Below are 13245 nucleotides of genomic sequence, written 5' to 3' on the forward strand. Positions count from 1 at the left end.
TTCTTATTAAAAAATTAAATTTTTTATATATAGGTCTTTAACCTACCTGGAATTGTTCTTTGGGTATCAGTATGATGCTGAAGGGCCTAATTTTATTTTCTATTTGAATAGACAGTTGTCCCCCAAATCATTTATCAGTAGCCCATTCTGTACCTGTTGAAATCTGAGATTACTCCTGTAATGCCTACTTTCTTCATATGCTTTCTTTAGTTTCTAAGCTCTTTCGTTTGTCTCATTGCTATATGTGTCTGTACCTGCATCAGTAAATGTCTTACTGTCTTGTGTTCTAACCCAAGATGAGCCTTTATCTGGTGGAGTGGAGCCTCTGTTGTTCTTTTAAAGAATTATGGCTACTCATGGCCACATCCCCTTCAGTATGAATTTTGAGATCAGTTGATCAAATTCCATGTAAAACCTGTAGGGATTTTGATCCAAATTGACATTTTCACTCATTTAGTCTTGCTGTCGCATCTCTCCACTTGTTCAGGTTTTCAGTAGTCTTGGGTAACTTTCAACTTGGGGGTTAATTTATTTATGTTTTAGTCTTTTGAGTAGTTTATTGAATGTATCTCAGATTTCTGAGTGGGTTTTTTTTTTGTTTGTTTGTTTGTTTTTTGCTGTGTTATTTTCATTCACTGTATAGATAAGGATTGGTATCTCTTAACCTTTCAGTTTATCTAGATTTCAAAAGAAAGCCTAAAATTAGGCTGTATGACATGTATAAAGTTACTTTTAAGGAATAGGAGAAACACACAATGCCATTTAGAAAGTTTGAATCTTCTTGAAGAACAGAATTGTGTAACTAGAAAGGCAGTGTTGATAATAACATCTTCTTTCATTCTTTGTTATTTTTGTGGAATATCTCATTTTGTCTTTTAGCCTGTTTGATTTGAGTGATTTCTTCTGTGTTCTATGTTATTGAACATAACTAAGAACAAGTTTTGATTTGGGTAAACTAAGTCAAAATTTAAAAAGAAATTTAATCCCTTACCTCAAAAAAGAAATGGTAATTATGTGATATGACAGAAATGTTAATGCTATGGTGGTAATCATTTTGTGATATATAAACAAGTGTATCAAATAATCGTGTTACCTACCTAAACTTAAACTTACCTACCTTTGACATATTATCATATGTCAAATTATCTCAATAAAACTGGAAAAAATAAGAAACTGATTACATTATAGTGGGCGAAGGAGAAATATAATACTAGGACTATGACACTAATTTTTAGCAGCAAGAGAACCACACTGTGATTAAAAATAAATATTCATGGCCACCACCATCCAGGATTTAGAATAGAGTGTTAGTAATTAAGCAATATTACTTGTAACTTCAGTTGTAAAGTACTGGAAACTATTTATAAACCTGCCAGGTTGCTAGTATTCATTGAACAGGTAATGTGTCTGAGCATATGAATAGGCAGAAAAAAACATTTAAAATAATTTTAAGTCTGACTTTGGTGGTGGTTGTTGGTAACTGGACAGGCAGCATAGCATGATGGAGAAAATGGATTTTGGAACCAGAAGCTGCCTGGTTCTAATCCTGGCTCTGTCATTGCCAGTAATGAGTGAGATACTTAACTATTTTCTACTTCAGTTTCCTCATCTGTAAAATGATAATAATAGGAGCACCTACTGCGTAGGTTTATTATAAGGGTTCAATTAATTGATACATATAAAGCACTTAGAAAAGCCCCTGGGACTTAGTACAGACTTCATAAGTGTTTGTTCTTATTAAGGTCTATTTATTAATCATTATTAGAATTATCTCTAATTCTTGTGATCTTACATTTATTGAGAATTATGTATACATATGACTAGTTTTATGGCTGACGTATGGCAGGAACACAATAAAATGATATCTGTATTACAACTATTGTGTTCTTTTATCTAGTTGTTTATTTCTGTATTTGAAGAATCTTGTTTCAGGAAAAAAAAATGGAATCATTACTGTTTTTGAAAGTATTCTATTCTGTCATCAGTATTACTTCTAATGTTAAAGATAATTATTTTATAATAGCTGCTATTTATTTACTCATATGTGCTAAACAGTGTTCCAGGTACTTTACACGTATTGTATTACTTCTAAACCTTAAAACAGTCTTCCACGGTCTCAGTAAAGGTTCAGAACAAGAAGGTATTTTGGAAAAGTTCAAAAGAAATACTTTTTTTTTAATTTGAGGGAAATACTAACATGATTTCTATTAAAGGAAAATCAGACAAAATATACTTTTAAGGCAGAAAGCCTTAAAAGCCTGGAGGTAAGAGGGCATTTCACTTGATAAGAAATTAAATTCATCAGAAAGATATTAGTTTGTATGCACCTAATAACCTGGCCTCAAAATGTGTAAGATAGAAACTGATGGAAAAATAAGGAGAAATAGACAAGTTCACAATCAGTAAAGATACACATTTTAAACGAGCTTCTTAACAAACTTGATTGATGGATAATAGGATACTGTGTCCAACAATTGTAAAACACTTTTTTTTTGGCCACACAGTGTGGCATACAGGATCCTAGCTCCCCAACCAGGGATCGGACTCATGCCCCTGCTTTGGGAGCATGCAGTCTTAATCACTGGACCACCAAGGAAGTCCTCAAAATTACTTTCTTTTTAAGCAAACATGGAATATTGAAATTGAAATATGCTGGGCCATAGCAAATCTCAAGCAACTCAAAGGATTGAAATCTTATAAGGTAGGAGTCCCTGTAAGGCTCCTGTATTGGGAAACCATTTGAGATTTGTAGGCAGAAATTTAAGATGGGGCTTTCCTGGTGGCCCATCGACAAAGAATCTACCTGCCAGTTCAGGCTATAGTACGGATTCAGTCCCTGGTCTGGGAAGATCCCACATGCCTTGGAGCACCCAGGCCCATGTTCCACAACTATTGAGCCTGTGCTCTAGAGCCTGGGAGCTGCAGCTGCTGAGGCCTGCACGCCCTAGAGTCTGTGCTCCATAGTGGGAGAAGACACCTCAGTGAGAAGTGTGTGCACCGCCTCTAGAGAGTAGCCCCTGCTCACCACAACTAGAGAAAAGCCCTCACAGCAGCCAAGACTCAGCACAGCCAAAAACAAACATTTTTTTAAAGAATTTAAGGTGACTCTTCAAGGTTTTTCTCTCCAGTAAGATTAAGTGGTTTGGGTATAAGGATAAGAGAAAGTGATTAGTTGACAAACAAGAATGAAGTCCCAGGTGACCATACCAAGGAAGCCAGAGGTAGGGGAGCGAAGGATGTTTACAAGGATATTTAATATTGAATCCTGGAGTCTAAGCTGAGCAAGACAAGAAGTGAGGACATGATGAGCATGATGGATGGCGGGAAAGTGGAAAGATGAATGGATGGGAGGGAAGTATTAATGAAATAAAAGAATTGCTGGAGAGCATGAACTGGAAGAATAGAAAGTGGTGGTCAATTATTGGCATGCTTAAAATCAAGATTTTGGAGATGATGCAGCTACTGGGCCAGATGAGCGGGGCGATGACCATGGAATGGGAAACTAGAGTGGTATGTTGAACATGATTGTGATGAGGAGACCTGAAACGCCAGTGTTAGATGAGTCATCCTCATGATTATTGACCAGGAGCAGTTTAAGAGTAGAATGGACCATAGCAAGGATTTGAAGTTGAAGAGTGAGGGAGTAGATGGCATAAATAGGATAGGAGAGTAACTGATGAAGTCTGATTGCAAGAAATTAAAATGTGTTCAGGGTTTTGAAGGACAAGAGACGAGAAAAGGGGTTTGGAACCAAGGAGAATATTGTCCATTTACGGGAAATGTTTGAAGAAAAGTAGCAGTCTCCAAGAGAGAGGGCTTCCAGGGACAGCCAAGTTTCAAGTTAGGGAACTGAAGGGGAACCTTTCAGAGAGAAGGTTGAAGAATAGAGACATTTTCACTCAGTAAAAATTAGCTGTTAACCATCATTTCCATCGTCACCGTCATCATGATTCATATTAAGTTTTGTGGTTAGCTCTTGTGCAATGCTATTCTTCTGGACACTTCAGTAAACTTTATACTATTGTATTGATATGTCATGTGAAAGTGAAGTCGCTCAGTCGTGTCCGACTCTTAGCGACCCCATGGACTGCAGCCCACCAGGCCCTCCGTCCATGGGATTTTCCAGGCAAGAGTACTGGAGTGGGGTGCTATTGCCTTCTCTGTTAACAGCGGCTAGGCATATTATATTTACTTGGAGCTGGTATACTTGGTGACAGCCTTAGTGCCCTCGGACACGGCGTGCTTGGCCAGCTCCCCAGGTAGCAGCAAGCGCACGGCAGTCTGGATCTCCCTGGATATGATAGTCAAGCGCTTGTTGTAATGCGCCAGGCACGATGCCTTGCCAGCGATGCACTCGAAAATGTCATTGACGAAGGAGTTCATGATTCCCATGGCCTTGGACGAGATGCCGGTGTCCAGATGGACTTGCTTCAGCGCCTTGTACACATACACGGAGTAGCTCTCCTTGCGGCTGCACTTGCGCTTCTTGCCGTGCTTCTTCTGGGCCTTGGTCACAGCTTTTTTAGAGCCCTTTTTAGGGGCAGGAGCAGACTTAGCTGGTTCAGGCATGTTTATAATGACAACACCCAACAACACAGAAAGATCTTGAAAATATGTCATTTAGTATTCATTAAATATATTTTTTTCTGTAAAAGTTGGGATACCAAGGGTATAATAATATCAAAATATTCATTATCCTATCATACATATTGGAAATACGTGTTTAATCTCATTTGTGGAATAACTGCTGTATGCCAGGCTCTTATCTATTGCTAGAAATACAAAGACATTTAAGATACGACACCTCAGAGAGTATGGATCAGTGAGCTCACCAGATATAACGTGTGTTTATGTGTGTGTGTGCGCCTTCTAACACACCCAGTCTGAAAGATTTGATGCATACTTCCTCAGACTGTTAGCAGTGGTGGTCCTCTCGAAGACATGAAGGCAGTGGAAGAGGCAAGATATTAAGGGGAGCTTTTCATTTTTAGCCTATGTCCTTTGAATCTTCTATTAAAGTTAGTTAATACAGGCCGCCTCTTGTGGCCCAGTGGCTAAGAATCTGCCTGCCAATGCAGGGGACACAGGTCCTGTCTTCCCTGCGCCGGGAAGATTCCGTGTGGCGCCAGGCAGTTAAGCCCGTTCGCCACGACTGCGGACGCCCGAGCACCCTAGAGCCTGTGCTCTGCAAGGGAAGCTACCGCGATGAGAAGCATGCACCACCAACTAAAGAGGAAAAGAAAAGTTATGGAAGCTACAGTTGTTCTTTGTAGTAGTTAAAAGAAAAAGTTGTGGGGACTTCCTTGGCGATCCAGTGGTTAAGACCCCATGCTTTCACTGCAGGGGGCACGGGTTCCATCCCTGGCCAGGGAACTGATCCCACATGCTGTGTAGCACAGCCAAAAAAAAAGGAGAAATTGTGTTTTTTAAGTCTTTGTCTGTTGTTTCTAGGCAGGGATCCCAATGGGACCAATACCAGCAGGAGGAATGCCTTACCTGGGACAAGCACCATTCCTGGGAATGCGTCCTCCAGGCCCACAGTACACTCCAGACATGCAGAAGCAGTTTGCCGAGGAGCAGCAGTAAGAAACCTCAGAATGCAAGGATAAAGATGCATGATAGCGCTTAAGTTTAAAATGGTCAAATAATCTGTAGTGCAGATTTGAAGAGGAAACAGTCACAGTGCCCTTAAAGCTCTTTAAAATGCTCTTATTATTTAAAAGTTTAAAGCCAGAAGGGACCTTAGAGATCCTAGAATTCAATCCACTGATGTTACATCTTGGGAAGTCCAATGAAGTCCAAAGAAATAAGCAACTTGTCAGCCCAGGCTATACAGTTACTGGAAAAACCTGGACCCAAGTGCAGGCCTCGTGATTCCCAGAGCTGTTGCTCTTTCTCATGTATGGTACTGCCTCCCCGAGTAGAAGTTTCTTTTTTGTATGCAGAGCAAAGAGTGTGTTTATTTTGTCCACCTCCCTGTTTGTTTATATATATATATATATACTTTGAATGTAGAATGTTGTCTCCTACTTTTTCGAATTAGGTAAGAAATAAGTTCACGTCTATAATTTAGGTAAATCATTTTTTAGGCTTATTTCATATATTTGGAAATTCATATAGTGGAGACATAGGATTATCTTCAGAAAATTAGGTACAATTATCAGTGAAGTTTTTAGTTCTAGAAATGCAAGGTGACATTGCTGAAACTATGGGTAGAAGAAGTATGAATCTAACAGTCAGTTAATAATCCCTGAAGCTGGCTCTTTAATGGTTGTTTTTCCTTCAGAAAACGATTTGAACAGCAGCAAAAGCTCTTAGAAGAAGAAAGAAAAAGACGCCAGTTTGAAGAGCAGAAGCAAAAGCTCAGACTTCTGAGTAGCGTGAAACCCAAGGTAACGTCCTCCGCCCCACGCGCACCCACTGCGTGCCTCCTCTCACTCATTCAGTGGATTTTGTCACCGGGACACCAGCCCAGGCTGTAGGTGTGGTTGATTGATTTTCCTTTTGTCTTAAGTCCAAAAGTGAAGGACTTCTCTTTTTCTGTTAAGAGACTTTATTGTTGAAGGGAATGAGATGTCAGATATTATCTTCTCCACCTGTCTGTACTACCTTTGGGGTGCTTATAACCTTTTCTTGGAAAGCATTAACACTGGAGACTTAATATCGAACACCTATACCCTGAAGCAGGGGTCCCCAGCCTCTGGGATCTAATTCCTGATGATCTGAAGTGGAGCTGATGTAATAGAAATTAAGTGCATAACAAATGTCATGTGCTTGAATTATCCTAAAGCAATCTCCGCCTTCCCCATCGCCCCACCCCACACACACACCTCCCATCCCCGTCCCCATCTGCGGAGAAATTGTCTTCCACGAACCGGGCCCTGGTGCCAAAAAGGTTGGGGACCACTGCCCTAAAGTAGTCTTAAATGGACCTTTTAATAAGATTCTATGGAGTATTTTCTTTTGCTGTGTGTAATGTTTTTCTGACTTGGAATTCACTGCCTGACATATGTGGTAAAAATATTGGAAATAGTTGAATATCTGCAGTTCTCTTTCAACTTGTGTGGATTTAGGACAAAGTGTGAGAGGTAAGTGAAGAAATATATATACATTTATTGTCTCTCAGACAGGAGAGAAGAGTAGAGATGATGCTTTGGAAGCCATAAAAGGAAACTTAGATGGGTTTTCCAGAGATGCTAAGATGCACCCTACTCCAGCATCACACCCTAAGAAACCAGGTAGTTTTAATTTTAATTTTCTTTTGATGGAAGATGATTGAAATCCCTGTGTTTTTAACTGATGTGTGTGTTGGGGGGGGGGGGGGGGGCGGGGTGAGTGTTGAATTCTTCCTTCAAGCTAAATACAGATTTAGATGTTTTAAAATTTATAGTAGATTAAGAGCTCTGGTCTAGATAACTGTCCTGTGGGGAAAACCTTCCTGTCTTCTAGTAAATGTCAGTATGTCAACTTTACTTACAAATCTTCTGTATAAATGAGTATGTTAACATTAGTAAAACTCATTCACTCAAAGCAAATGTAGTAAATGAGTTTACTATTGCATTCTTATTATTTTAAATTAATTTTACTTTTTATGAACTAGTGAACTAGTTTAGGTTTTACTCAATGTGATTAAACTTACAAATTTTCTCAGTGATTCCTTTAAAAAGTCATGGATTTAATAATTTTCTTGTGAAATTTTAGTTTTTTCTTTGTAGAAATGAAAATATGTTTCATTGTAGTTTTTATTTCATTATTTTTTATATTCCTCTCATTATGTCATCATCAAATAAGCAAAGGAAAAGTACCTGATAAAGCAGAGTAAAGGAAATTCATGGGGGGCAGGGGGCGGGATTGCACGTGTGTTAAACATGTAGCAGTTGAAATGAATCTTATCTTCACATAGCTGTTACCACATCCTTTTTAAAAATTTAATATTTTGACATTTTATTCTCAGCTAATTTCAAGATTAGCTTACCATTAATGGGTGAATAGTTTTCATAAATAATTCAGCTAAATACTGTATTTCCTAGCATATGTCATATTGACAAATTTTATCTTAAACCTTTATACTATCTTTTATAGATGATATCAGGAAGAAATAATCTAATGTTGGCACAGTAATGAGTTCTTGACTTTCTGGGACAGCTTTGCCTCTGCCCATTAATTTCACTTGTTAGATTATATACTCAGGTTATCATTACAAAAAGTGTGCCCCAAAGTAAAATATATACTGAGATTGAAAAGGGAATGGATATTAGTGATCAGAATGAGTTCAGAAAGGAAAAGCATACCTCAAGGTGAAAATGTATAAGCTGAATGAGCTAGTCAGTAAATCATTGGAGTATCGTCATTGGAATGGTAACATTGGACCCAGCGTGGAGCTTAGAAAAAGAAGGCAGAGAGGGATGGTCATTGTCAGGTCACATACTGTTCTATCCATATAGAATACCTCGTTTGGGCAACCAAGTATTGTTTAACAACCTCACAGGTTAAATAATAAATTGGGGTTTTGATGTTCAGTTAATCTCTTGAGTTCATTCAGCATGCATGCAGTTAGCTGTTTCTAGTTAACTGCTTCATGCTTAGCTAGAAAAATACTTTTTTTCTGAAGCAAGCCCAAGGAATTACCAGAGCTTCTACAGCTAGAATCTTAAACCTAGGCCTAAAGCACCTAAAGGGTTTCCAGCCTTTTTCCACCAAAGATATCTTTTAATTCTCGCCTATAGACTGTTTATCTTAAAATAGTGAATACAAACTGTATCACATAATTTTTATACTTCTTATTAATCATATATATATAGCTATGAGTTTTTAAGCCAAATATATACCACATAGAATTAAAGTAATTCCAGTCAAATGCAAAGAAATATTGGTATAGCCTAAAAAAAAAAAAATTGGTTTAGCCCAAATAGGATCCATCTAAAAATATTCATAGTAGCTCTCAGTTTTCCATTATTGCTATTTTCTACCAGTAATGGTCAGAGAACCGAAACTGAGAACTTAAGTACACACTCTCAGACACTCTCAGTAACCATTACTGGGAGGGTTGGGATTCATTATGACATGGCTTTTTTTTTTTTTTTTTTTTTTTTTTTCATTTTTTATAGTCATTTTGCATTTTTCATAGAACTTTAATGCTTCCAGGTTTTATTTCATGGATCCAAAAGAGAAGCACATAGTGTCCCCATTTTTCAAATGAGGGCTTAAAAAAAAAAAAGACTGCTCCTTGTGACATTAGACTTTAGTATTAATAAATGTTATAGCAATTCAAAGTTTGCAATGTGAAGAAGCAACAATATTATTATTGTGAATGAGCCTTAGATTATTAAACCTAATCCCTGTAGAGAGGTTTATTACGTAAGTGAATCTCATATTTGACAGTAAAAAGCCATAGTGACATTTGTATCTTTTAGAGGCAGAGTTCTTTTCAACATAGCGCTTAGCTAGGGTTTATTTTTTTAATTGGCTGCTAAGTTATTTGACTTAAGACTTGATGGTGTCCTAATTTTGGTGCTTCTCCCAAGAAAGCATCACTTTGGTAATGTGTTTGATGTTCTTGTTGCACCTGTAGTTTTCATTCCCTGTATAGTAGCTTTCATCCTCATATGAAATGTGAACTATGCTAAGTGTGTCAATTAGGCAGGATTTATCAAAAATTATAAGTATGTGTCATGCATTGGTTTTTTACTGGCCTCATGAAATTTAGTCATCAGCGTGTATCTCTGAAATGTATTCAGCAGCATGTAGGCAGATTTTCTTATTTATATTGGTTTGAGAAAATATTATCCAAATAGATCAGTTGAGTTTCAAAAGTAATCACCACTTTGATGTAAATTACTAGTGGTCTCAAGGAAAAAAATGAGTGCTATTCTAATAAAAGGAAAGAAATTTTGAATTTTACAGTTTTCTGCTTTTGAACCAAATGCAAAATAGCTATAAAACCTCTTTTTTAAAAAGACCAAAAGCTATTTATAGATAGATATCAAAGTGTTTTGCATTCATTGTATGATTCCGTGTGACTGTCGTTACATGTTCTTTCTTAGTCGCCTCCACTGTTCATGCTTCAGTATGTTCTGTTGGAGTTGTGCTACATCTCAGTTTCTTTTCCCCTGTTAATTTTCATTTCTGTGTGTTTCATTGCCATTTTCCGTTTTGCAGATTATCCCACATCATCTCATTCTACTAAAACTGTCTCCCCATCACCTGCCTTTCTTGATGAAGAAGAATTCAGTGACTTTATGCAGGGGCCTGTTGAAGTTCCCACATGTGGGCCTTCCTCCACTTCCCAGCCTTTTCAGTCTTTCCATTCCACCACCCCACTTGGCCAGTTGCATGTACCGAAGGCTGGAGCACAGCCTCTCCCTCCAGGTCAGAGTCCGATGTCTGTTGCCTTACATGGTGTCCCTGGGCAAATTCCTTGTTTCTTTACTGCTTCAGCCTCATACAATGTGCAGGAAACAGGTAACTCCTAAGCTCTTAATGAAAGTATTTTGAAAAATCTAGAAAAGTTTATTTCACTTACATACATAGAATAATACAGTGATGTTGGCAAAGAAACATGGGCCTGAATATGTGAATACTATTGAAATTCACCAAAATAAGACTCTAGATAAGAATCTAGATTTTTAAAAAAAAATCTGGGGGCCTCACATTCTGAAAAAGTGATTTGAAACTTCTATTGCTAAATTTGGGACCTATTTTTTATTATTATTTTTAAAATTACAAAAGTATGCTAACACATTTAAAGCAGACTTGGAAAATACAGAAAAAAAGTTACAGTTCCACTAAATATTACAATTATTTTTAAGTAAATTAAGATTTTTTTGTTAAAGTTTCAGTATCAAGCTCTCAAAAATTAATAGAATGAACAGACAGAAAAATAGAGGTATATAGTAGACCTGAAAAGCACTGTGAATCAATTCAACAATTAAGATTTATATGGTTTTCATACAACAGCAGGATACAAACCCTGTTTATATTTCCTGAACTGTAAATCAGGAGACACTGGAACATATCCAGGGACATAAAGCAAGGTGAAAAAAAACAAGGTGCAGAAGTTTCATGGTCTAAAGGTATTGAAAGGATACAGAGTCTGTTCTTTATTACTATGAAATTATATTAGAAATCAATATCAAAAGTTATTTGAAAATAACCCACATATTTTCAAGTGCACTGTGACATTTACCAAAACTTAGCCTTTGAAAGCCTCAATAAAGTTAAAAGACTGAAAAAACACAGAGGCTGATTGCAGAGAAGAAAAATTTAAATGAGAAATTAATTTCAAAATGAGAATTAATATCAAAGATTACTTTAAAAGCCCCATGTATTTAGAAATTAAATGCCCACTTTTAAACGATAGGTGTATCTAAGAAGTTATGATCCATTTAAACCATGTTAGAACTGTAGGAACAAACTGATTTTTTCAGAAGGTGACTCTTGTTTGGGGAAATACCCATGATCATTTTCTTAAGAGTAATTAGCCAGGGAAAGCTGCTTTAGAAAGTGCTCTCTGGTTCTGTGATAAAGCATGTGGGGGTTCAGAAGCCCAGGGTATCCATTTACTATCAGTTTGTCCTTGGACAAATCTTTGAACATTTCTGTACCTCGGTTTTAATCACACGTGGGAATGAGGGGTGAGTGGGGCACTTACTCTGTCTTGAGATTTAGAATAGTGCTGAGAGGGCTCTTAGCTGACATGTTCTTGTCTACACTTTCTCAATTGACAGATGCAGAAATAGGCATAGTCTATAGAAATGTCTATATCTTGTGTAGGTCACCAAATTTCTAAGGTAACACATCTTCCCCCACGCTCTTCTACCTACTGTCTCACAGAATTCCTGAGAATCAAAGAAGATAACGATGATAAAGTTTTCTAAAATCACTGAAGTATCTCCAGTTCTGTACAAACGTGTGGGCTTGAATTATTTCAGAATTTAAATTATATGTGGCAGGGCCTTCCATTTAGAATCTGGGGGTGGAAATGGATGGTTGAAAAATTAGAAGCTTGCAATAATATACAAATAATCCTTCATGCTGTTTGTTTAGGCTCTTCCTTGGAGGAGAAGCTCCTAGTATCTTGTGATTTAAGTACATCTGGGCAGGAACAAATTAAATTTAATACCTCTGAAGTTGGGCACAAAGCCCTAGGCCCAGGTTCCAGTAAGAACCATCCCAGTTTAATGGCCAATAATGGGGGTGCTGTAGATGGACGTGTAAGTGGTACCACTACTGCAGAGGCAGAAAAGACTTCAGACCAAAACCTGTCCATTGAAGAGAGTGGTGAGCTCATGAAATTTTCAGCAAAAAGTTCATTTAACCAAATGTCGCTCAAATGCTAACACCTTAAGCGTTAATCTTAAAATGAATGCTGCTTGATTTTGCTAATTGAAATTTTTTGCTTAAAATATATGTAATGCATTCTTTCCTGTAATTAACCCCTACGATTTTGCTCTGAATTCTTTCAATACACTGTTACTCCTTTAAAAAAATTTTTTTTGATAACCAGTTTCTTTAATCAAAATCATTCCTGATTTAAAATTTCTTCTTTTATTTTATAAAAACTTTTTCCCCTCTTAAACTTTCTGTTCTTCTTTAAGGTTGAAAAGTTAAAATTTAACTGGAAAAGTCACCAATGAGAATATGTTTTGCTTCTTTGAAATAAACCATACACACTGCTGCCTGAAGATCCACATTTTTGTAAACTCAACTTGCAGAGATGAATGTGGACAACCCAGGAGGCAAACTCTTGGAGGCTGTTTTACAGGACAAAGTGAAAACAAAAAAATTTAAATAAAAATGCTATACATCTGAGGCAGCAGTGTCATTTTCAAGATTTTAAAACATAAAACTTTGCAAAGAAACATTATGAAAAGCTGCAAGTGAAGCTTGGGCAATTTTTTTTTTTGTACACGTAATTTTTAAACCATTGCCTGTCATGTTTTTGCCTTTAATTTGTAATATATGTGAATGGTACAAGCTTCATATGATCCAGAGTATTGATTTGATACATCTTAGGGTTTTTTGTTTGTTTTATGTTTTTATAAAAACATAAACTGTGTTTTTAGTTTATGCCTTAGGACAATGTTAATGTACAAGAGTTGGTTAGAAACCGAAGTTTAGTTGAATTGGTGACTTTTTTTTAGTGTCTCCAGCCAGCACGCTTCTTATAAAAAGCCATGACTCAGTGTGATTTCCACTTCTGTTGCACAGACCATTACATACATTAGATGATGTTCTTTATCTCCT

General features: G+C 37.0%; 1 protein-coding gene across 19 annotated transcripts in view; it reads left to right on the plus strand.

Annotated features, from left to right (window-relative positions):
* The window catches only part of SYNRG (synergin gamma), an 86578-nt gene that overhangs the window by 21812 nt on the left and 51521 nt on the right, over positions 1-13245 (plus strand). For 12 of the 19 annotated variants that reach the window (XM_044939566.2, XM_044939562.2, XM_044939563.2 and 9 more), the window contains 5 exons: positions 5452-5582; positions 6287-6392; positions 7127-7238; positions 10159-10368; positions 12046-12279. In XM_044939566.2, coding sequence (XP_044795501.1) covers positions 5452-5582; positions 6287-6392; positions 7127-7238; positions 10159-10368; positions 12046-12279 — 793 coding nt within the window. The remainder of the gene's footprint in view (positions 1-5451; positions 5583-6286; positions 6393-7126; positions 7239-10158; positions 10369-12045; positions 12280-13245) is intronic. The other 7 variants (XM_044939572.2, XM_044939570.2, XM_044939567.2 and 4 more) reach the window with 3 other exon arrangements.

The sequence above is a fragment of the Bubalus bubalis genome, chromosome 3 (assembly GCF_019923935.1).
Source record: "Bubalus bubalis isolate 160015118507 breed Murrah chromosome 3, NDDB_SH_1, whole genome shotgun sequence".
NCBI lineage: Eukaryota > Metazoa > Chordata > Mammalia > Artiodactyla > Bovidae > Bubalus > Bubalus bubalis.